The 25,152-nt window shown below is 42.0% G+C and overlaps 1 protein-coding gene across 1 annotated transcript in view; it reads left to right on the forward strand.

Annotated features, from left to right (window-relative positions):
• Window positions 1-225: 225 nt before the first annotated feature.
• Window positions 226-25,152, forward strand: part of LOC118399909 (neurexophilin-2-like) — a 95,679-nt gene continuing 70,752 nt past the window's right edge. Inside the window, exon 1 of the mRNA XM_035796127.2 lies at window positions 226-691. Coding sequence (XP_035652020.1) covers window positions 638-691 — 54 coding nt within the window. The 5' untranslated portion in view covers window positions 226-637. The remainder of the gene's footprint in view (window positions 692-25,152) is intronic.

The following is a 25,152-nucleotide window of genomic DNA, read 5'->3' on the forward strand; positions in this document are numbered from 1 at the left end:
ATGCCAACTTTTACCGACAGTTCTGGGAATATATTTGTAAAAAGCACACACCGGTTCAGTTGGCTACACAAGGCTGGTATTTTGTATTTGCATACAGGTGAGGGAGAAGTAAAACGTTAGGCTACCTGTCGAGTCGAGAGAGAAGGAGAGAGAGAGAGAGAGAGAGAGAGAGAGAGAGAGAGAGAGAGAGAGAGAGAGAGAGAGAGAGAGAGAGAGAGAGAGAAAGAGAGAGAGAGAGAAAGAGAGAGGGAGCAAACAAACCAACGACATTTTCTCTCTAGCTTTGAGTGGAAGAGAAGATGCTCTCGTGATCTTCACTCTCGTAGCCTATGCGTTCTCTTCTTGCGAAGGTGACTTTGCCTCTGCGCGCAAACTTCCCGACTTCCGTCAGCATCCATCCTTCTAAACTATGGATATGCATTACACTAACGAAACGGACCGGAGAAGCTAAGCCTGCAACTAGTTGTTCGTGTCGAAAACACTGTAAAATAGACTGATAAATACCGAAACTGATCATATCGAAACTTTTTGTGATTTTTTTTGTGTGTGCGCTCCCTGCCTGCTGTTGCTGCTGTGTGTATGTTAACCCAAGGAGGCTCGTAGTGTCAGGGTGGTCCGCAACGGAAGGTGTGCTGCGATGAAGGTACTCGGTTGGACCATTGTGATCCTCTCCCAGTGGATTTTACGAAAGGTAAGCGCGTCGGATAACGGCTGGTTAGGCTACGGAACCTTAACGCATTGAATTAACAGAAAGTTGTTACACCGTTCTTCCACTAATGTTCTTGTAAAATGTCAAACATGTTGTCTTTAAATGGTGTTTATCAAAATACTTTTCAGAAGGTAATGGACCCCATCATCACGAGAACATTTTCAAATACATTCATAGACGAGTAACGTTTAGCCAATAGAGATGTTAGGTCGGGCTCATCTCTAAAATCTACCAAAGAGGATAACCTACTATTTGACATTCCACCTGTGTGACCTGCCAGTCCAGTCCAGCTACTACGTGAGAAGCGATGAGATGTCCAGATACATAAGCGCGCTTTTCAACCCCACTTTTTTTTCCAAGTTTTTTTTTTGGACAGTTGCTTGTATCTCATGACGAAGCAGCATATGTTTCCGAGGATAGTGTTTTTAACAGTTCGGGAGAATGGTGAGCTTCTCTGGAATGGAAGAGCGAGCGCATTACTTTTCCGCACACACCCTGCCACGAGCGGAGGCTCGCTTGGCCGATTTTCAACAGTAAAGCAGCATGCAGACAAACAGCTCCAGATCCTTACTGGCTCACAGCCCCGCGCTTCGCTGACTCAATTATTCCGTCTGAGCGTTTCCCTTCCCCCCACTTAAGCATCCCGCCATTATCTATTTATCTATTTGCGCTGGCAGCAACTTCCTTCAAATTTCTTCAGAAGTTAAAAATGCCTTGGGCTTGTTTTATCTTCACATCGTTTTACTAAGCAAATAGTTTGTGTGTTTATTATAGTTGGAATTTACTGTGTGTGTGTGTGTGTGTGTGTGTGTGTGTGTGTGTGTGTGTGTGTGTGTGTGTGTGTGTGTGTGTGTGTGTGTGTGTGTGTGTGTGTGTGTGTGTGTGTGTGTATACGTGTGTGTGCGCGTGTGTGTATGTGTGAGAGGCCGTATAGAATGTACTGCGTGAAAATTCTTGGAACTTGGGAGGAGTAGTTGTTTTTTATTGTGGACTGAACAAACGTGTTGTTTGCCACCTTGATCCATAAATACCGTTCAACCCCAGGTCATAGGAATGTCATAGACATGTGATCAACCATCAAACCCACTCATTCATATAGAGGGGCAATGTTTTTGAAGAAAGGTACAATGGAAGGTTTGGTACGAAGTGCTTGTGGATGAGTAGTAAAGGGTCACACCTCAAGTCTCTCAAGTTCACCATGTGATCTGCATCATAGGAAGGGTCATGACTCATGACCTATGCACCAACCTTACTATAAAACCTTTTAGGAAAACAAACCCCTCTCAACCAGATAAGAAATACAGTGCATCACGCAAACAGGCCTGCATTTCTTTTGGTGTGCAGGTATGAAAAGATGCATTTCGGTGACCTTGTGAATATTGAAATGCCACACCTCAAATTCTCTTATCATTCTAACTTTATTTGTAATATTGATGTCAGTATATTTTACATTATATTACCCTAATTCTCATGATTGTGTTTGTTTATCATCACATGAAAACATGTATCAGAGACAAAAAGAACAGACTCACTCAAACGTTAGTAGCCATGGCGACAGCTCAGTAGCTTTTTAGCTATTTTTAAAACGACTTAAAAGCAGCCATGAAGTGTAAAACAAGTCTTTCTTTTTAGTCTGGAATCCAACAGAATAAATTGTTTCAAAGTGACAAACCTTAGTGTTACTAGGGCTGTGAGAAGAGGCTGAGGCGATCATTTTCAGCAGTTTGTGTGTGTGCGTGTGTGCGCCTGCCCGTCTGTCTGTCTGCCTACGTCCCTGTGTGTATCTGTGTGTGTTTGTTCGTGTGTGTGTGGGTATGTGTGTGCTTACAGACAAGTTTACAGTTGACTTTTCAGACATGTTGGGGATGTTAAAAACACCCTGTCATCTGGCAGATTGAGGTTACGCCAACTACGCCAACTATTGTGACAGATGACACTTAGTTCTTTTGAGGATTTGAAAACAAACGGAAACATTTTACTGGTCATAAATTATACCTGTATTCTGCTCTCACATCAGCGTAAACTCAACTGCCACTGTATTGGTTTCACTTAATGTTGGAGTTAAAACCATAATGTAATAATGTGTCTTGAAACACTGTTCCAATACATGTCTTCAGGACATTTATAGTATAGAGAGAACATTAAGTAATTGCTAGGTTGAAATCAAGTTATTATTATAAGCCTATGGGCCTGTAGATTAGGGGGGGGGAGAGAGAGAGAGAGAGAGAGAGAGAGAGAGAGAGAGAGAGAGAGAGGAGACCGGAAAGAAGCAGAATATGTGTGAAAAAGAGATTGTTTAGACTCCAGGCACTACGCAGTGTTGAAGAGGGATGATCACACATTTTCATGGTGGATGTAAAATGGCCCATCGCCGTTAGCTGATATGGAATTATGTTTTAGTCATATTTTTATGAGTAGTATTAAAATCAGATTATTATTATTACATTTTGATGACCATTTTATGTTACATAGCCTATCTAATATTGTATACACTGACAAAAAAATATAAATTCAACATGTAAAGTGTGGGTCCTATGTTTCATGAGTTGAAAATAAAAGATCCCAGAAATATTCCATACACACAAAAACCTTATTTCTTTCAAATGTCGTGCACAAATTTGTTTACATCACTTTTAGTGAACATTTCTTCTTTGCCAAGAAAATCCAACCACCTGAAAGGTGTGGCTTACCAAGAAGCTGATTAAATAGCGTGATAATTACACAGGTGCACCTTGTGCTGGGTACAATAATATAGGCCACTCTAAAATGTGCAGTCACACAACACAATGCCACAGATGTCTCAAGTTTTGAGGGAGCATGCAATTGGCATGCTGACTGCAGGGATGTCCAATAAAGCTTTTGTCAAAGAAGTGAATGTTTATTTACCATAAGCCGCTTCCAACGTCGTTTTTAGAGAATTTGGCATTACCTCCGAAACCGACCTCACAACAGCACGCCACGTGTAACCAGGCCAGCCCAGAACCTCCACATCCAATTTCCTCACCTGTGGGATCATCTGAGACCAGCCACCAGCCACAGACAGCTGATGGAACTGAATCAAATCAAATCCAATCAAATTGTATTTGTCACATGCGCCTAATACAACCTTACAGTGAAATGCTTACTTACAAACTCTTAACCTATAATGCTTTAAGAAGTTTTACGAATAAATAAGTGTTAAGTAAAATATAGATAAGTCAAAAATGTCAAATAAAAGTAATAAATAATTAAACAGCAGCAGTAAAATAACAATAGCGAGGCTATATACAGGGGGTACCGGTACAGAGTCAATGTGTGGGGGCACTGGTTAGTCGAGGTAATTGAGGTAATATGTACATGTAGGTAGAGTTAAAGTGACTATGCATAGAAAATAAACAGAGAGTAGCAGCAGCATAAAAGAGGGGTCTGGATAGCCCTTTGATTAGCTGTTCATGGGTCTTATGGTATGGGGGTAGAAGCTGAGTATTTATGTCTGTAAAAAAGCCCTTTTGTGGGGAAATACTCATTCTGATTGGCTGGGCCTGGCTCCCTAATGGGTGGGCCCATGCCCTCACAGGCCCACTTATGGCAGCGCCGCTGCCTAGTCATGTAAAATCCATAGATTGTGGCCTAATTCATTTATTTCAATTGACAGATTTCATTATATGAACTGTAACTCAGTAAAATTATTGACATTGTTGCATTTTGTGTTTATATTTTTGTTCAGTATTTATATCTATAAATATACAGTGGGTAAAAAAAACTATTTAGTCAGCCACCAATTGTGCAAGTTCTCCCACTTAAAAAGATGAGAGAGGCCTGTAATTTTCATCATAGGTACACTTCAACTATGACAGACAAAATTAGAAAAAAATCATATTTTTCTTTACGAAGCCCTCCTGTTCTCCACTCATTACCTGTATTAACTGCACCTGTTTGAACTCGTTACCTGCATAAAAGACACCTGTCCACACACTCAACAGACTTCAACCTCTCCAAAATGGCCAAGACCAGAGAGGGTGTAAGGACATCAGGGATAAAATTGTAGACCTGCACAAGGCTGGGATGGGCTACAGGACAATATGTAAGCAGCTTGGTGAGAAGGCAACAATTGTTGGCGCAATTATTAGAAAATGGAAGAAGTTCAAGATGACGGTCAATCACCCTCGGTCTGGGGCTCCATGCAAGATCTCACCTCGTGGGGCATCGATGATCATGAGGAACGTGAGGGATCAGCCCAGAACTACACGGCAGGACCTGGTCGATGACCTGAAGAGAGCTGGGACCACAGTCTCAAAGAAAACCATTAGTAACACACTACGCCGTCATGGATTAAAATCCTGCAGCGCACGCAAGGTCCCCCTGCTCAAGCCAGCGCATGTCCAGGCCCGTCTGAAGTTTGCCAATGACCATCTGGATGATCCAGAGGAGGAATGGAAGAAGGTCATGTGGTCTGATGAGACAAAAATAAAGCTTTTTGGTCTAAACTCCACTCAACGTGTTTGGAGGAAGAAGAAGGATGAGTACAACCCCAAGAACACCATCCTAACCGTGAAGCATGGAGGTGGAAACATCATTCTTTGGGAATGCTTTTCTGCAAAGGAGACAGGACGACTGCACCGTATTGAGGGGAGGATGGATGGGGCCATGTATTGTGAGATCTTGGCCAACAACCTCCTTCCCTCAGTAAGAGCATTGAAGATGGGTTGTTGCTGGGTCTTGAAGCATGACAACGACCCGAAACACACAGCCAGGGCAACTAAGGAGTGGCTCCGTAAGAAGCATCTCAAGGTCCTGGAGTGGCCTAGCCAGTCTCCAGACCTGAACCCAATAGAAAATCTTTGGAGGGAGCTGAAAGTCTGTATTGCCCCAAAACCTGAAGGATCTGGATAAGGTCTGTATGGAGGAGTGGGCCAAAATCCCTGCTGCAGTGTGTGCAAACTTGGTCAAGAACTACAGGAAACATATGATCTCTGTAATTGCAAACAAAGGTTTCTATAGCAAATATCAAGTTATGCTTTTCTGATGTATCAAATACTTATGTCATGCAATAAAATTTAAATGGATTACTTCAAAATCATACAATGTGATTTTCTGGATTTTTTAAAAGATTCCGTCTCTCATAGTTGAAGTGTACCTATGATAAAAATTACAGACCTCTACATGCTTTGTAAGTAGGAATACTTGCAAAATTGGCATTGTATCAAATACCTGTTCTCCCCACTGTATATACAGTATATATATATATATATATATATATATATATATATATATATATATATATATCGTCCCCAAGAACACAGTGGCCACCAGTTTGGAACCACCAAGTTTGGAACCACCAAGACTCTTCCTAAAGCTGTCCGCCCCGCCAAACTGAGCAATTGGGAGAGAAGGGCCTTGGTCAGAGAGGTGAACCCTGACAGAGCTCAAGAGTTGCTCTGTAGAGACGGGAGAACCTTCCAAAAGTACAACCATCTCTGCAGCACTCAGTCAGGCATGGTACAGTGGCTAGACGGAAGCTACTCCTCAGTAAAAGGCATATGACAGCACGCTTGGTGTTTGCCAAAATGCACCAAAAGGACTCTCAGACCATGAGAAACAAGATTATCTGGTCTGATGAAACAAGATTAAACTCTTTAGCCTGAATGACAAGTGTCACGTCTGGAGGAAACCTGGCACAATCCCTATGGTGAAGCATGGTGGTGGCAGTACAATGCTGTGGGGAAGTTTTTCAATGTCAGGGACTGGGAGACTAGTCAGGATCAAGTGAAAGATGAACAGAGAAAAGTGCTGCTCCAGAGCGCTCAGGACCTCAGCCTGGGGCCAAGTTTCACTTTCCAACAGGACAATGACCCTAAGCACACAGCCAAGACAATGCAGGAGTGGCTTCGGGAAAAGTCTCTGAAGGTCCTTCAGGGGCCCAGCCAGAGCCCGGACTTGAACCCTGTTCGAACATCTCTGGAGAGACCTGAAAATAGCTGTGCAGCAACACTCCCCATTCAACCTGACAGAGCTTGAGATGATCTGCAGAGAAGAATGGGAGAAACACCCCAATTTCAGGTGTGCCAAGCTTGTAGTGTCATACCCAAGAAAACTTGAGGCTGTAATCCCTGCAAAAGGTGCTTCAACAAAGTCCTGAGTAAAGGGTCTGAATATTTATGTAAATGAGATATTTCAGTTGATTTATTTTTATACATTTATACAAAAGTCAAGGGATCTGAATATTTTCCAAATGCACTGTATATACTGTATTTAAAAAATATATATATTTTCCTTTATAATTTTCCCAAAACCCTACCACCCCTCCACAAATTGGAATACAGTAATGGAAAACAACACGTAGACTTCTACTTCCAGCTTATGCATACTTTATATTTATGGACACAGTATATTTGACGAGAGTTCTCCTTTTTTTGTTTTTAGTCCCATCTTTCAGCTACCCTCAACCCCTCCCATCTATCTGAAGACCATCCAGTTTTCATTTGTATTTGCCATATATTTTTCAGCTGTGCTGTGATGTCTCACAAAAGTTCTGAACCTATATACATTTTACGGACACATTGTATTTTGTAGTCCCACCATTCAACTCCACTCAACCCATCCCATCTATCTCTGAACACCATCTAGTTTGGATTTCTATTTGCCATGTATTTTTCAGCTGTGCTGTGATGTTTCACAAAAGTTCCGAACCTTTCTATTCTCATAGTTTCTACAGATTGTAAATTAAAGATAAACATGTTTGCTATAAGTATAAGTATACTATTGATTGATTGACTATTACTTTTCAAAACACCCAGCAGTGCTATTTGCAGAGTTATCTCCAGGCAAACGTTGCAATTCTTTAGCCATTCCTGGACCTGTAACCAAAAACAAGCTACATATGGACAGGACCAAAGCAAATGATCTAATGATTCCCTCATCACAGCAAATGTTCAGAGCTGGGATGGTTGTATCCCCCCATATATATTACATTCTATTGGTTGCAAGAATTTTTTATATTAATTTGAATAGAAGAACTCTAGGTTTTGAATCCGGATTCGTTTTGTGTATCAGTTCCATGTGCCATGGAATCGGAAGATCGAAAATCTCTTCCCAACTATTTTGCAGTTGCAAAGCGTAGTCTGGCTTTTTTTATGGCGGTTTTGGAGCAGTGGCTTCTTCCTTGCTGAGCGGCCTTTCAGGTTATGTCGAAATAGGAATCGTTTTACTGTGGATATAGATACTTTTGTACCGGTTTCCTCCAGCATCGTCACAAGGTCCTTTGCTGTTGTTCTGGGAATGATCTGCACTTTTCACACCAAAGTACGTTCATCTCTAGGAGACAGAATGCATCTTCTTCCTGAGCGGTATGATGGCTGCGTGGTCCCATGGCGTTTATACTTGCGTACTATTGTTTGTACAGATGAACGTGGTACCTTCAGGCGTTTGGAAATTGCTCCCAAGGAGGTCTTGGCTGATTTATTTTGATTTTCCCATGATGTCAAGCAAAGAGGCACTGAGTTTGAAGGTCGGTCTTGAAATACATCCACAGCTACACCTCCAATTGACTGGAATTATGTCAATTAGCCTATCATAAGCTTCTAAAGCCATGACATCATTTTCTGGAATTTCCCAAGCTGTTTAAAGGCACAGTCTACCTAGTGTATGCAAACTTCTGACCCACTGGAATTGTAATACAGTGAATTATAAGTGAAATAATCTGTCTGTAAACAATTGTTAGAAAAATTACTTGTGTCATGCACAAAGTATATATCCTAACCCACATGTCAAAACTATAGTTTGTTAACAAGAAATGTGTGGAGTGGTTGAAAAACGAGTTTTAATGACTCCAACCAAAGTGTATGTAAACTTCCGACTTCAACTGTCCACCAGTCCTATTAATTATATAGTTTACAAAGATTATCCTTCTTTTTATAATGTTCTTCTTTTGGGATATGAACACCGATTATGTCCACTTCACTGTCAGACTTTTTTATTGGTAAACTACACGGTAATGTAAAAATACATATTTTTTCATTCATATTTCTATGGCCATATTAAATAGATATGCCAATAGTGGACAACCTTGTTTTACTTCTCTTGACAGTTTAATACTTTCTAAGAAGTAGCCATTATTTACTATTTCACTATACATAACTTTAACCCATTGTATAAGAGATTCTCCAGAATTGAAATTCCAGGCATTTATATATAAATTCTAGTCGTACTTTATCAAAAGCCTTTTCAAAGTCAGCTACAGTATGAATCCCGGGCCTGGTTTCCCAGATTTTTCATAGTGTTCTATTGTTTCCAGTAATTGTTTTATATTATCTCCAATGTATCGTCCATAAAAAAAACATGTCTGATTAGGATGAAGTCTGAGGTCCTGAGCACTCTGGAGCAGGTTTTCATCAAGGATCTCTCTGTACTTTGCTCCGTTCATCTTTCCCTCGACCCTGACTCATCTCCCAGTCCCTGCCACTGAAAAAATATCCCCACGGTATGATGTTGCCTCCACCATGCTTCACTGTAGGGGTGGTGCCAGGTTTCCTCCAGACGTGATGCTTGGCATTCAGGCCAAAGAGTTTCATCAGACCAGAGAATCTTGTTTCTCATGGTCTTTTGGCAAACTCCAAGCAGGCTATCATGTGCCTTTTACTGAGGACTGACTTCTGTCTGGCCACTGTACTATGAAGGCTTGATTGGTGTAGTGCTGCAGAGATGGTTGTCAATCTGAAAGGTTCTTCCATCTCCACAGAGGAACTCTGGAGCTCTGGAGCTCTGTCAAAGTGACCATCTGGTTCTTGGTCACCTCCCTGACCAAGGCCCTTCTCCCCCGATTGCTCAGTTAGGCCGGGCGACCAGCTCTTGGAAGAGTCTTTGTTAGTTCCAAAATTCTTCCATTTAAGAGGAGGCCACTGTGTTCTTGGGGACCTTCAATGCTGCTGAAATGTTTTAGTACCCTGACCCAGATCTGTCCCTCAACATAATCCTGTCTCGGAGCTCTACGGACAATTCCTTCGACCTCATGGCTTGGTTTTTGCCCTGACATGCACTGTCAACTGTGGGACCTTATATGACAGGTGTGTGCCCTTCCAAATCATGTCCAATCAATAGAATTTACTATAGGCGGACTCCAATCAAGATCATCTCAAGGATGATCAATGGAAACAGGATGCACCTGAGCTCAATTTCGAGTCTCATAGCAAAGGGTCTGAATAATTATGTAAATAAGGTATTTCATTTAAAAAATATATATATATACATTTGCTCACATTTCTAAAAACCTGTTTTCACTTTGTCATTATTGGGTATTGTGTGTAGATTGATGAGGGGAAAAAACATTTAGTCCATTTTAGAATAAGACTGTAACGTAGCCTGTTTATTGGGGAGTTTCTCCCATTCTTCTCATACTTTTCAAATGCATTGAATGTTATGTCGGAAAAAGTAAGTAATAAATTATTTTGTTGTGGTTAAAAACAACAATAGACTTTGATACATTATTTGATGGTCCGACCCCATTCTGTCCCCTATCAATACTTTTTATGACATAAGAATGTATTCAAGACAATTAGCTTGATTGAGCTTTCGCCATGTATATCTCACTAGGTCAGGATATTTAAGCCTCCATACTTGTTCCAATATATCCATGATATTTGTGATTTCCTTAAGTGCACAGGGGGATAGTTTGTAGGGATTTCCTTTACAGTCCATTGAGGTATTTAAAACCATATTGTAGTCTCCCACCATAGTAACAGAGTCTTGTATTTAATTCTTTCTCGCATCTATCTACGTGCTCCCACCTTTTCCCTTCACTTGTGGACTTCAGTGCAGTTTAGCAGTTGCACCGGCTGGCCCCGTTGGCAATACATTTATAAAACCAAAAGCTTCCCTTGACTTGGAAGAGTTACAGTTTTGGATAGCCATAGCCAGCTAGCTAACATAACATCCCTCTCTGTTTGAGCCGAGTGTTTGAGTAGGCTAAACTAGCTAGCTGCAGTCAATGCTAGCTAAGTAAGTGAATGTGAAATCTATGAAATCTCTCTCTCATCTCCTTCATTTTGGAAGAAATGTATTTGTTAAAAACTGTTAAACTATTGTTTTTCTCTCTCTTTGAGTCAACTACTCACCACATTTTATGCACTGCAGTGCTAGCTAGCTGTAGTTTATGCTTTCAGTGCTAGATTCATTCTCAGGTCCTTTGATTGGGTGCAAATGTCAGTTCAATGCGTGTATACAACTACAGCTTGCCCACTCCATTACTTGGTGAAGTAATGTAATGTTGATCTAAATGTAAAACAAATAATAATAATTCAGAGGTTTAAAAAGGAACAGAAAGGAACGATATAAACCGTTACTTGTTTTGAGATTAAACGGTTCAGAACTTTATTTTGCTGGTCAGAACAGTGGAACAGAACGAAAAAAAGAATGCTTCTGTTCAGAACCAAACAATTGGAAAGTAATTTTGGTTCCAACCTCTCCTTCTGAAGCATGTGCTCATTCTATTGTCAGTCAGACACCTGAGCCAGCCACTAGAGTAGAACTGTTCCTCTCCCTGCCAGGTCATATGGCTCTCTCTGAGGGGGAGAGAGGGCAGGGTAGAAGGGGAAGGGTGTGTGTGTGTGTGTGTGTGTGTGTGTGTGTGTGTGTGTGTGTGTGTGTGTGTGTGTGTGTGTGTGTGTGTGTGTGTGTGTGTGTGTGTGTGTGTGTGTGTGTGTGTGTGTGTGTGTGTGTGGTGGTGGTGGTGGTTGGTAGGTAGGTAGGTATGAGTGTATGACTGGCAGCCCATTTTCAAGACCCAGAATCATCCACAATAGGTCCCCTAATCTGTCAAATTATATTCTATGTTCACTAACCCATAATCTGTTGTGTAATCTGTTGCATGATGAAAAAAGCAATCACATTACTGGTATACCAGACGAGTAAGTATCTATCTATGCCTAGTGTATATTTATCATGGTTACTGTATTCCCTCTGAAACAGCATTAATTCCCATTGGCCAGATCAAACTATAGCCACCAGGATTTTTATTTTATTTTTACATTTGGCCTACCTACAATTATTAATTTCCATCCCAATTAAGTTTTTGACATTTGTATCAACATTTAGGCTATGACAAACTCCTGGTTTTATATTACTCATTGCAGACTACCAAAGACCTTTCTTACAACGAGTACAAAATACCTTGGCCATGGTGCTAAATATTTTCTGTGGTTTTCTTTTGGATTGTCTAGAGATACAACCAGGAGGTTATCAATAATTTCAGACATGCCAGAATGTTCTATTCATTGATCTCAAGGCCTCCTTCAGACCTCTGGCTGGTTGGACACACACAGCCTTAGCATTGTGGATTCATTGTAGTGTAGCAAGCAAATACGTGTGTTGTTGTTTGTACATAAAACATTTTTTTTTAACTTAAACCAATTTCCATTAAGATCAAGAACACTGCAAACATATTTCTCATTCAGACTGGAAGTATCTATGGAGTATTACAGTAAATGCGATGGACAGCATACCAAAAAATAATCAGCAATAATTAATTTACTGTCCTGCAGAAAATGTCCTATGGAATTGTATCACAACCAACTTTTACCAGTGCTCTGGTTTGACCTCTCTTCTCTTCTCTTCTCTTCTCTTCTCTTCTCTTCTCTTCTCTTCTCTTCTCTTCTCTTCTCTTCTCCTTTCCTCAAACTCAACTCTTCTCTCCACCCACTTATTATCTCTCTCCTGTCTTATCCTTCTCTCCTCTCATTTCTTCCTTTTCTCACCTCTCCTCTGTCTTTTCTTCCCCTCTCCTCTTCTCTCCCCCTGCCTCCCCTCCGCTCCTACCTTCCTCCCTAACCCTCATATTTCTTCCCTCCCTTCCCCCTCTACCCTGCCCTCTCTCCCCCACCCCTCCTGCCTCCCCCACCTCCCCTCCCTCTCTGCCAGTGCTCTGGTTCCTCCTGGGGAGTCCTGGTCTACTTCTTCTTCACTTCTTTAAAAAAAAACTAGCCCCATCTGTTCAGGCTCTCTGCTGGTGGGCCATGGTTGTTAAATTAGATGGCTTCTGATCCATCCATCTATCTGGCCTGATCTGGACACTCCTCACAACTCTCTCCCCTACGTCCACAGGGGGGCACACCTCAGGTCATTAACTATCAGACACTATGGTTGGACTACGGATCGGATGGTGAGGGGAGGAGGGGCTGCCATCATTACTGGTGGTGTTAATGTTTGCTCTCTGTGATCTTATTCGGTATCTCCTCTCCCCACCCTACTGCCTTCCTGCCTCTCAGTAGGGTGGGGAGAGGAGAGGCAGAACGAGAGCACTGGGCTCCAGATCAGACCTCAGCCAGTTTGGATTGGCCAGGTCTGGGTGTATGGTGTCCTACAGTACATGGTCCCAGCCTGCTCTGGAGCTGACCATAGCCAGCTGTTGCCCTACTCCTCCAGGACGCCCTTCTCTCTCTGCCCAGCCGGAGGCTGGGTCTAGTGGGGAGGGGTCTCCTCTGTACTGGGGCCAGCCTGGTAGTAATATATAATATAGTGGTAGTGGTGAAGGTGTGGTGGTGGAGGGGTGCTTCCAGGACTAGTCTCCGCCAGAGAGGCCAACAAATGCTGATGCCAAGATGACGTAAGGATGCCTGAAACCTGCCGTGTCTAGCTAGTCTACTCTGGCCCCATGTGTGGTGTAGCTAGCACATGCCTGGCATTTCAATTCAGTCACAAAGCCCACACAGGCACACAGGCCTGATAACAGTCCAGATCACCGACGACGACGATGAAACAGCTTTTAGGGAGGAGGTCAGAGACCTGGCAGTGTGGTGTCAGGGCAACAACTTCTCCCTCAATGTGGGCAAGGCAAACAAGCTTAGCGTTGACTACAGGACACGGAGGGCCGAACACATCCCCATTGAAATCGACGTGGCTGTAGTGGAGTAGGTGGAGAGCTTCAAGTTCCTCGGTGTCCACGTCGCTAAGGACCTATCATGGTCCAAACACGCCAACACAGTTGTGAAGAAGGCACAACAAAGTTCTACAGCTGCACCAATGAGAGCATGTTGACTGGCTGCATCACCGCAGAGTATGGCAACTGCACGGCATCTGAACGCAAGGCCCTACAGGGGCCCAGGTGGTGTCAGAGGAAGGCCCTAGAAATTGTTAAAGACTCCAGCCACCCGGCAAACGGTACTGGAGCGCCTAGTCTGGGACCAAAGGCACCTAAACAGCTTTTACCCCCAAATGATAAGATGTCTTGCACTGGCTCTATGCACACTCACTAGACTCTAGCCACACACACACACATACTACACTGACACTCCAACACACACACGCATGCATGTACACACACACACACACACACACACACACACACACACACACACACACACACACACACACACACACACACACACACACACACACACACACACACACACACACACACACACACACACACACACACACACACACACTCTCTCACACACTCTCACACACAGTCACTCTTCGACACTCTTCACACACACTGCTTGTACTCTGTTTATTATATATCCTGATTGCCTAGTCACTTTTACCCCTACCTACATGTACATACTGTATTACCTCAATTACCTTGTACCCTTGCACATTGAATTGACTTCAAAATCATCTAATCAAATCAAAGGTCACATACACATGGTTAGCAGATGTAAATGCGAGTGTAGCAAAATGCTCGTGCTATTATAGCCTTGCTATTGTTATTTTATTGTGTTACTATTTCCTTCTTTTATATATATATATATTTCTCACTTTTTAAATCTGCATTGTTGGGTGAGTAAGCATTTCACGGTAAAGTCTACGCCTGTTGTATACGGTGCGTGTAACCAATCAAATTTGATTTGATTTGACACACACATTCCTTGCTCAATGGATGGGTGACTGAGCATCACAATGGCATTGTGTTTGTGTAATTATTCAGCATACAACTGCTCCCCGAAAAGAAAAAATGTCAGGAAAAAAAAATTCAGACTAGATGATAATGTCTAAAAAGGAATCAATTTCGGAATATCCTTGGCAATACACTCATCCCAAGGAAAAATCTGTGTGACAGATACAGCTATATATCACCACGCAACCAGCAGAGCACACTGGAAATGAATAGACCAAAAGAGAAATATATTACAGACGCTAAGGCATGGAAAGCCATGGAAAATGAGGAAACGCTCGCATATACTGTGCCTCTGTTGTCAGGGTGCGAGGGGGGTAGACAAAGAGTGTATTTATTACACTGCAATTACCATTGAGGTATCACAGGCGTAATGGCAGTGGAGAAAATGAACACTTTGCGGGAACCGATAAAGGGGACATTATAGCAGGGTTTGTCATGCCCTGTGAGCCTCTCTTCCTGGTGGTCCACTATCCATCACAACCACCACACCACATCTGCCTTTAGAATGCACCTGCAGAGAGAGAGGAGGAGAGAGGGAGGGAGGCAGATGGAGGGAGAGGGGAGAGAGAAATAGATAGGAAGAAAAAGAAAGAGGGAGAGTGTCCCCACAATACAGAAGAGAAGAGTGAGGACTATAAGAGGCATCCTCATCATCATCATCACTTATGTTAACTCTTGGTGAGTCTGCCTTCGTCGTAGTGGTGTCTCTTTTAAGTGCCTCTTTGCATGTATCTAATAATGCCGAAAGAGGGGAGTTTATTGTCTTTAGCAGATGAAGTGGTCAGCCCTACTTTAGATTGGGAGTGTAGTGTGTAGGGTGTTCAGCAGATGAAGGGGTCAGCCCTACTTTAGATTGCTCTGATGCTCCAGTTAGAGAGGTCCCCAGTCGTGGCTGAGATGTGAAATGTGAGCAGTGAATAAATGTGTTCCCCTCTATAGCTCTGAGGAAGGCTATGAAATAGATCACATCATAAGGGACGGAAGGACTGGTTGGCACTGATCGTCTTAGCACCACTCTTGGTTTTTATCTTAGTTACTTGTACAGTGCCTTCAGAAAATATTCAACTTTCTTGACTTTTTCAACATTTTGTTGTGTTACAAGATGGGATTCAAATGGATTTAATATACATTTTTCATCAAAGATTTACTAAAAATACCGCCTAAGGTCAAAGTGGAAGGAAAATAATATATTTTTTATTGTTTTTATGGAAAATATAACACGAATATATCTTAATTAATAGATAAGTGTTCATATTCAACCCCCTGAGATCATATATGTTAGAATCACCTTTGGCAGCGATTAGAGCTGTGAGCCCTTTTGGGTAAGTCTCTAAGAGCTTTGCAATACCTGGATTGTACAATATTTGCCCGTTATTCTTTTTTAAACTCTTCAACCTCTGTCAATTTGGTAGCTGATCAATGCTTGAAAGTCATTTTCAAGTTTTGCCCTAGATTTTCAAGCTGATTTAAATCAAAAGTGTAACTAGGCCACTCAGGAACATTTAATGTAATCTTGGTAACTAATTCTTGTAGGGCTGGGCGATACGGCCAAAATATAATTTCACGGTATGTAAAAAAAAAATGGATGGTATGACAGTATTATATGGTATTTTATGTTTTCGAATAATAAACGTTCAACATTTGCTTTATGAGTAGTGCATGACTCTACAGTGGCAGCACATACATTCTAAGTGACTTCATTTTGATTGGTTTTATACTGTACAATTCAACTTCAACCCAAAATGTTAGCATTTTCTGCAATCGCTTGAGATCATTCTACCCTGCCATGTAGATGAATGAAAATGCCAGGGAGGAGTTACTCTGACATGGTAGGAAACAAAGTGTTTTGTAGGGGACCCTATAATCTATAATGAATGTTTTGACTTAGATTGTTATGTAGCTAACATATTCACGCTTTGTGTATTCCTCTTCGATTTAGAAGATACTGTTGCACAAACAACATGATGATTTAGGTCTACACCATCACTGGTATTATCAAGCCGTATAGCTAATTACGTTTGCTCTGACTCAGTACATTCATTAGCTAGCTAGCTAACTAGCGATTAGCATTAGATGCGAACACAAGTTAGGCCCAACTTGCTAAGAAAAGACCAACTATACTGTTTGCAGATGTAAGAAACACAAACTAATAGTGTAATTATAGAACACATGTGGATTTATATTAACCCTTGTGTAGTCTTAGCATTCTGTATACTCCCCATGTCCTAAGGGTAAAAAATGACCCTCCTTCACTAAACCCCTCAAATAAAGCAGCTTAATTGTTTTTTTTTTACCCTAAATCTATTTTGCATGAAGAAACAACCTGTCATTCATCACAAACTTTGTGAATATCTGCATTTAATCAGTAGACGCCACTCATTTTTATTACAACACACCTGTCATAATTGTTTTCTTTACTAAAGTAGAGGTTTATTGTTATTATTATTACCAAACATACTGCATAGGTGTAAACACATTTGTATAGCCTAAGAAAGTAGCAGAAATGTGCAGAAAGTCGTTTTGAATGCATTTTATTAAAGGGAAACAATAACAGTCTTGAACTTTTTTTGGCAACAGTGATATATTCTTATATACTGTACAATGAGGAATTCAACTACAAAATATTAGTCTTCTCACATTTTGTTAACCATTGCCCCCACCAACAAGGTGTATAAACTACAACAATAAATAAGAATAAAATAAGATAGTAGATACAAAACAAAATGTGAAGAACATAAATCAATCAACTCTAATTAGCACATGTAGGACAGTAAGCAAGTGTGTGTGCATGGACTTTGCAGATGTATTTCTCACGTGCAGCACATAGCATTTGTTTTACAGTCCTTCTTTGCACCAGCTGCAACCTCAGGTGAATCAGAACAAGATCCAGCCCCCTGAACAGCTTTCACAAGTGCTGCAGTGGCTGCTTCTTTTAATGTATGGGGTTACAAGTATCTTTTCCCAGCTGCTCCAGAAACACCCACCTCTTGTTTCACTTATCAGGCATCCAGGTAGGGTTGATCTTGTTCCATATCACGAAGGCATTGAATGAGGACACATCAATGATGTTATGGAAGATGACCAGGGGCCAGCGGGCAGTCATCCTCCTGCAGCTGTACGTTCCAATCACCTTGTCCATGCTTCCTTTGTTGTGGTTGTAGTCCAGGATGATGGCTGGCTTCCTGTCCTCACGATCACTGATCTCAGCCGTTTTGTGCAGTGTGCTCAGGAGGACCACATTCTTGTTCCACTTTGGGAGGTAAGAAACTAGAGTGGGGGTGAGGGTGGGGGTGAAGGCAAACTTTGATAAGAAGGCCTCTCTCCCCCTTGTTGTGAGGAGTGCAGGGGGGAGCTCAGGCTTGTTCTTTCTAACTGTGCCACCCATGATCTTTCTTTCTAACTGTGCCACCCTCTTCAGGAGCTGCTGGCTGAGTTCAATCAGTAGCACACCATCTCAATATCTCATTGCGTGTGTGTGTGTGTGTGTGTCTTTGTGTGTTTTTTGTGATGTGTAAATGATTTTATAACTGCCGGGTCAAAAATGACCCTAAGACAATATTCGTACCCTGGTGGTGTACAGCTGTCATGGAAATATGAACAAAGGCGATGTTTCACTTTTTCCAATGTTGTTGTCACTCTAGGAAAAGTCATGCAATTTCAAGATGAAAAGAACATCATTTGTGGAGGGTATTCTCTGCCATTACACATAGTGGCTTGGTCATTTTTTATCCTTAAGGCAACACAAGGGTTAAGTAACAAAGTGAAAACAGCAACATTGTCATGCACATTGTTGCATGTGCTGCACTGACCATTCATACTGAAAGCAGGTGTCTCGTGGTCGAGGAACAACTAATGTGATGGGTGCGGGGCTATAAGTCTGTGTGGAAAGCAGCATGGAGAGAGAGCGGAGAGAGATGACTCAAGTAGCGAAGTAAGCTATAACAATGGACATGGCGTATCACATTTAACGAACCAAACATTCAAATACCATTATAGAAGGTAAAGTAACAACCCAAACTGTGCATGAATACCGGTATAACGTAAAATACCACCCAGCCCTAAACTCTAGTGTATATTTGGCCTTGTGTTTTAGGTTGTTGTCCTGCTGAAAGGTGAATTTGTCTCCCTGTGTCTGTTGGAAAGCAGACTGAACCAGGTTGTCCTCTAGGATTTTGCCAGTGCTTAGCTATATTCCGTTTCTTTTTATCCTAAAAAACGCCCATCCTTATTGATGGAAAGCATACCTATAACATGATGCAGCCACCACCATGCTTGAAAATATGAGGAGTGGTACTCAGTAATGTGTTGGATTTGCCCCAAGCATAACACTTTGTATCCAGGACAAAAAGTTTGTTTCTTTTCCACTTTTTTTTCTGTATTACTTTAGTGCCTATAATGCAAACAGGATGCATTATTCTGTACCAGCTTCCTTCTTCACTCTGTCATTTAGGTTAGTATTGTGGAGTAACTACAATGTTGTTGATCCTTCTTCAGGTTTTTCCTATCACAGCCATTAAACTCTGTAACTGTTAATTAAATCACCATTGGCGAAATCCCAGAGTGGTTTCTTTCCTCTCCAGCAACTGAGTTAAGAAGGACGCCTGCATCTTTATAGTTACAGGGTCTATTGATATACCATCCAAAGAGTGATTAAATTCATCATGCTCGAAGTGATATTCACTTCGATGTTGTTGCCATTTACCAATAGGTGCCAATAGGTGCTGAAGAATGTGTGTACTATGTGTGTGTACCTAGGTGGTCTGAGTTATTAGACAGCCTTGGGTTTTCACAATGTTGTTGGTGATTAATAGTGACACACCTGGGAGAGATATATAGAGGACGATTTTGTGCATGTAATGAAATATTAAAGTGTAATCCCAGAGACACCAAATATCATAACTCATACTGCACACGGGAGTGCTCAGGGTCAGGCCGACCATGTGTGTGTGTGTGTGTGTGTGTGTGTGTGTGTGTGTGTGTGTGTGTGTGTGTGTGTGTGTGTGTGTGTGTGTGTGTGTGTAAGTGTGTGTGTGTGTTTCTCGTGTGTTCGTGTCTGTATTTTGTTAGTGTGTTTGTGTGTGTGTGTGTGTGCATGCGAGTGCCCGTGTATGGCTGGCTACAGATGTGACCGGGCTATTCGGATTAGTTTCTATCATTTTTTAATATCTCTACCATCGTGCCTTGTAATGCATTAATTCAGACACGCATTGAATGTATTAGGGAGAGAAAAGTCAGTGGTCCACAGCTGAAATGATGACCCTGCTAAGCCAGACGGAAAGTACTGTACCTTTTGAAATACACACAATAAATACAGAAGAGATTGGAAATCATGTCTAAAATCCGCATTAGACAGACATATACAAGACTAGGTTTTTATTAAGATAGATGCAGTACGTAATAATAATAGATTTGCCTGAAATCAGAGGATACATAGTAGTGCTGGGAATTGCTAGAGACCTCTCGACACAATATTATCACGATACCAAGGTGCCAATATGATATGCATTATGATTTTCACGGTGCTCCTGATTCTATGTCTGTTGCGATTCAATACTGTGATTTGATGTTCCAAATGTATTTCTCACCATATGTCTGCTGCAGAGGGACAAGAGAGAGCAATGACAAAATGAGTTTTGATCTGTCATGGCTCACTATGTAAAAAGAAGATGAAGAACAAGCTATGAAGGAAAAATACTGTAATTTTGGTGCAGGTACAGCTGACTAGCACAAAAATAATATTGCAATATTGTCCAAAATACTATCCCGAAATGTAATTGTATTAATGTTTTTGCACATAACTAATAAATTAGTAGAAAATGTTAAAGAAAAGGGAAGACTTTTTGTTATTTTAGAATTATAATGTCCAGGAAAATATTTTGTCCATAAAGCCTTTATGTACATTTTCTGTTGGCAAGAGTGTATGGCAAGCATATCATTTACCTGAAATGAGCACAAGCAGTATTTGAACACCAATATATCTGACTCATCTTCTGCACCTGCCTTTCAATCCTGGCCAAACTGTCACATCCTGCTATCCTTCCTTCTTTCCTGTTGCTCTCTCTTTTCTTTCTCTTTCTTTTGCTTCCTTGTTCTCCAACTATTCCTCGTCCTCCACTAATTCTTCATCCTCCACCTATTCCTAGTCCTCTAACAATTCTTCGACCTCCGCCTATTCCTCGTCCTCCACCAATTCCTCGTCCTCTACCATCTTCCTTGTCTCCCACCTATTCCTCGTCCTCCACCTATTCCTCGTCCTCCACCATCTTCCTTGTCCCCCACCTATTCCTTGTCCTCTACCTATTCCTTGTCCTTCACCTATTCCTCGTCCTCCACCTATTCCTCATCCTCCACCATCTTCCTTGTCCCCCACCTATTCCTCGTCCTCCACCATTCCTCATCCCCACCATCTTCCTTGTCCCCCACCTATTCCTCGTCCTCCACCATCTTCCTTGTCCCCCACCTATTCCTTGTCCTCCACCTATTCCTTGTCCTCCACCTATTCCTTGTCCTCCACCTATTCCTCGTCCTCCACCATCTTCCTTGTCCCCCACCTATTCCTCGTCCTCCACCATCTTCCTTGTCCCCCACCTATTCCTCGTCCTCTACCTATTCCTTGTCCCCCCCTATTCTACCTATTCCTCGTCCCCCACCTATTCCTCGTCCTCCACCTATTCCTATTCCTCGTCCTCCACCTAATCCTTTTCCTGTTCCTCTTTTTTTCTCTTCCCCTACCTCTCTTTTTCTTTCTCTTCTACTATAACTCCTAGTACTACTGGTCTCTGATTGTAGCCTGGCTAACCTGATTGAAGCTGATTGAAGCTGATGAACATGTAGGCATTGTAGATATGAAATGTGTTAGGCAAATTTTGTATCTATGGTGCTGTAGTGTGTAGCCTACTGGTGCTATTACTGTGTGCACTGGTGTTTAGTCTGTACTGTAGTGTGTAGTGTTTAGTGGTGTGTGTAGTATTTAGTCTGGTACTCTGTGCTGGAGTTGTGTTGGTTATGTGTACAGTATGTGGTGGTTCTCTGGCTCCTGTATTGTTGTGAGCCTCTCAGGGTGTTAGTGGAACAGACAGCAATGGCAGACACACACACGCACACCCACCCACACACACACACACACACACACACACACACACACACACACACACACACACACACACACACACACACACACACACACACACACACACACACACACACACACACACACACACACACACACACACACACACACACACACAGATATGAATCACACAGTATATTCACTGTTGAATAATATAAAATCTCAGCTTGGGTTTTAGTTAATTAGTCGTAAGGAGGGGGGATGAAGGGGGGGATTGGATTCTCTCTCCTTTAACTTGTTCCAAGTTTGCCCAAAGGAGGTTATTGGGGATGGGGTCAAAGCTGTGCAAGGAGAGGGAGAGGAACAAACAGAAATTGTGATTTAGCAGGAGGAGAGGAAAAGACAACAGGGCAAGGAAAGGGAAGGAAAGGAGAAGAGACGAGAGAAGGGGAGAGGAGAAGACATTTTTCACCACCAGGACAGATTTAAAGTGCTCTTCTGCTCAAGCTGCACTTGAACTGTCTGAATGAATTAGAATGACTGTGACAGATCTTTTCAGCGTAATGCTTTTTGGGGGGTTGTTAAATGTTCACACTTCAGACATCTCCTTCTGCGTGGGCCTTGCGTAACTTTGCAGGAGTTTAACTTGACATGTTCTGAAAACAATGTTGAGAACACGGAGAGCTAGAATATTTGGACTACTGCCTTGGCTAAAATGTCATCACGTCATAACAGAGCCATCCCAGACAGAGGATTTGTCTGAAATGGCAACCTATTCCCCACCTAGTGCACTACTTTTTACTAGAACCCTACCGGCTCCTGGTCAAAACTAGTGTATTATATAGGGACTATATAGGGTTCGATTTCAGACATCCCCAGATTGTGTCGAAAGACGTCTGCCATCTTGTAGTCCAGGGAACTGTGCAGATGGAACATACAGTAGCTCCCCTGTATTCCCAGATCACTTAACCTACCAGATGTCATCCTTCTGTTGGTTAGCTCCTAGATCACATAGATAGATCCAATAGAGACACAGTCAGTCCTCTGTAGTAACAACAACATGACCACTCAGAGGAGAGGAGAGGAAGGGAAGAGGGCAAGGGAGGAGAGGATGGGAGGGCAAGAGAGGAGAGGAGTCCACGAAAGGAAGAGAAAAGGCAATACAGTGCAGTTCACCGTAGAAAAGAGTGAACAATGCAACGCTGCATGAACCAAATGATGTACCGTAAGCAGAGTATCTACCCCCCCACGGCACCAGCAGGGGAGTGCTGATGTGCTGTTCTTACTCTCAATGATTGGGGAGAAAAGCTCCAGTTATCCACAATATTATGGTAACAGTTAAAGGAGGTAAATGTAGTGATGTTGTGTTGTGGTGAAATTCAACATTCAGACAGCTGACTCACTTCGCTATTCTATATCTGTTCTACACTGAACATTGTTTTGAACGTGGTTTCACCCTCAGCAGGCCCCAGTTGACAATGACTGTAAAGCTCTTTAGAGAATGTAGCAACAGAGAAAAGGGACTGAAATCTTGTCTTTGGTGCGTGAATTGAAACAAGTACCCCTGTTAGACAGTGTGGATGAGGCTATAGGCGTATTTAAACAAACCCCAGTGGAGCCGAGACTAGTCTGGGGGTCAACCGGATCTAGAAGGCCAGGTGATTCTAGAAGGCCTGTCTGACAACATCGATCACTGGAGAGATGGACAGAAGGATGAGAGGGGGCAGAACGATCGAGAGAGATTAAAAAATAGATTAATGACCCTGTAAACCAGAATTGCTTACCAAAGAAATCCTTGTAGTTGTTGTACCGTCAACCCCCAGGACCTTGAAGCAGGAAGCAACTAGTGTACCACAAACGCACACATGTACACACGCACGCATACACCTACTGTACCATAAGAAATGCTGTTGCACTGCCTGCCTGGAATTTATTGCATTTCAATCCTTGGTTTTAATTGAAGGAAATCATCTATCAAGATCCGGGCCTACAAAATGTGTTCCAATTTATTTCATGACACATTTCGTTTGTTAGTGTCCTGAAAGCATTATTTTATTGACACATTTAGTCAGTAAATTAGACTGCTTTGCCTGTTATTGTTAGTGTCTATGATTGTTAGTGTCCTGAAAGCATTATTTTATTGACACATGTTGTCTGTAAATTAGAATGCTTTGCCTGTGATTGTTAGTGTCTGTGATTGTTAGTGCCCTGAAAGCATTGTAAAATGTAGATGTAGCAGATGCCGAAAGAAATAAGCTAAGAGGTACATGCATGGTACAGTACCTTAGGCCTGTATCAGTGCTGTAATACTGTAGTTTTATGTTCATGAATGGTTTCAACTGTAATTCTCTGGGATTACCTACTAACCCTGGTTCAAGCTGGGTGAACACACTACCCCCTGCCCCCTGACATGCATGGGTATTGCACAATCTCCAAGTAAATATATAACTTAGGAAAATACAAGCATCACATACATACAGTGAGCTCCAAAAGTATTGGGACAGTGACACATTTAAAAAAAAAAAAATTGGGGCTCTGTACTCCAGCACTACTTTTGACTAGAGCCCATAAGGATGCCATTTGGGATTCAGTCATAGTCTGAATCAGGGAAACACACAGCCTGGAGAGCAGACAGGTAATGAAGCACATTGATAGACTCACTAAGGCAGGCGGGCAGTGAGCCAGTCAGAGGTATAGTATAAGCCTATAGACTGTACCAGGCAGGCTAGCGGGCAGTCAGTCAGGGGTATAGTATAACAGGCAGAGTGACTTCAAAATTGAATGTCTATCCATGTCCTGAGGACATCGGGAAGTCACTTCAAAACCCGACCACTAGGGGCAACATTGAGCACTATTTCAATCAAGTTGGCTTGGGTTTTTCAAGGGCATTGTGGACAGGGGTGGTGAATAGGTTCTGGGACTCTGGATCAGAAGGTTGTGTGTTCAATCCCAGCGGTGAAACATTTTTAATATATTTGTTTAACCTTATTTCAAACCTTAACCATATCATATTGTATTTGTCCTGTGCTTCGTAACAACAGGTGTAGTGCTTATTTACAGGTCCTATTCCAACAATGCAAAGTTAAAGGTAAACATTTATTTAAAAAAAATAGAAATAGTGACACGAGGAATAAATACACAGTGAATAACAAATACAACATGGCTATATACAAGGAGTACCAGTACCGAGTCAATGGGCAGGGGTACGAGGTAATTGAGGCAGCTACTGCATGTACATACAGTGTCAGTCAAAAGTTTGGACACACCTACTCATTCCACAGTTTTTATTTATTTTTATTATTTTCTACATTGTTGGAGAACAATAGTGAAGACATCAAAACTGTGAAATTATGAATCATGTAGTAACCAAAAAAGTGTTAGTGTACTGAAAGTATGTGTGAGCGTGTGGGTAGAGTCCATTGTGTGTGCATAGAGTCAGTGCAAGAGAGTTAGAGCAAACCGTGCAACCATTTTATTAGCTATTTAGCAGTCTTGTGGCTTGGGGGT

Source organism: Oncorhynchus keta, chromosome 21 (genome assembly GCF_023373465.1).
Source record: "Oncorhynchus keta strain PuntledgeMale-10-30-2019 chromosome 21, Oket_V2, whole genome shotgun sequence".
In the NCBI taxonomy this organism is placed as follows: domain Eukaryota; kingdom Metazoa; phylum Chordata; class Actinopteri; order Salmoniformes; family Salmonidae; genus Oncorhynchus; species Oncorhynchus keta.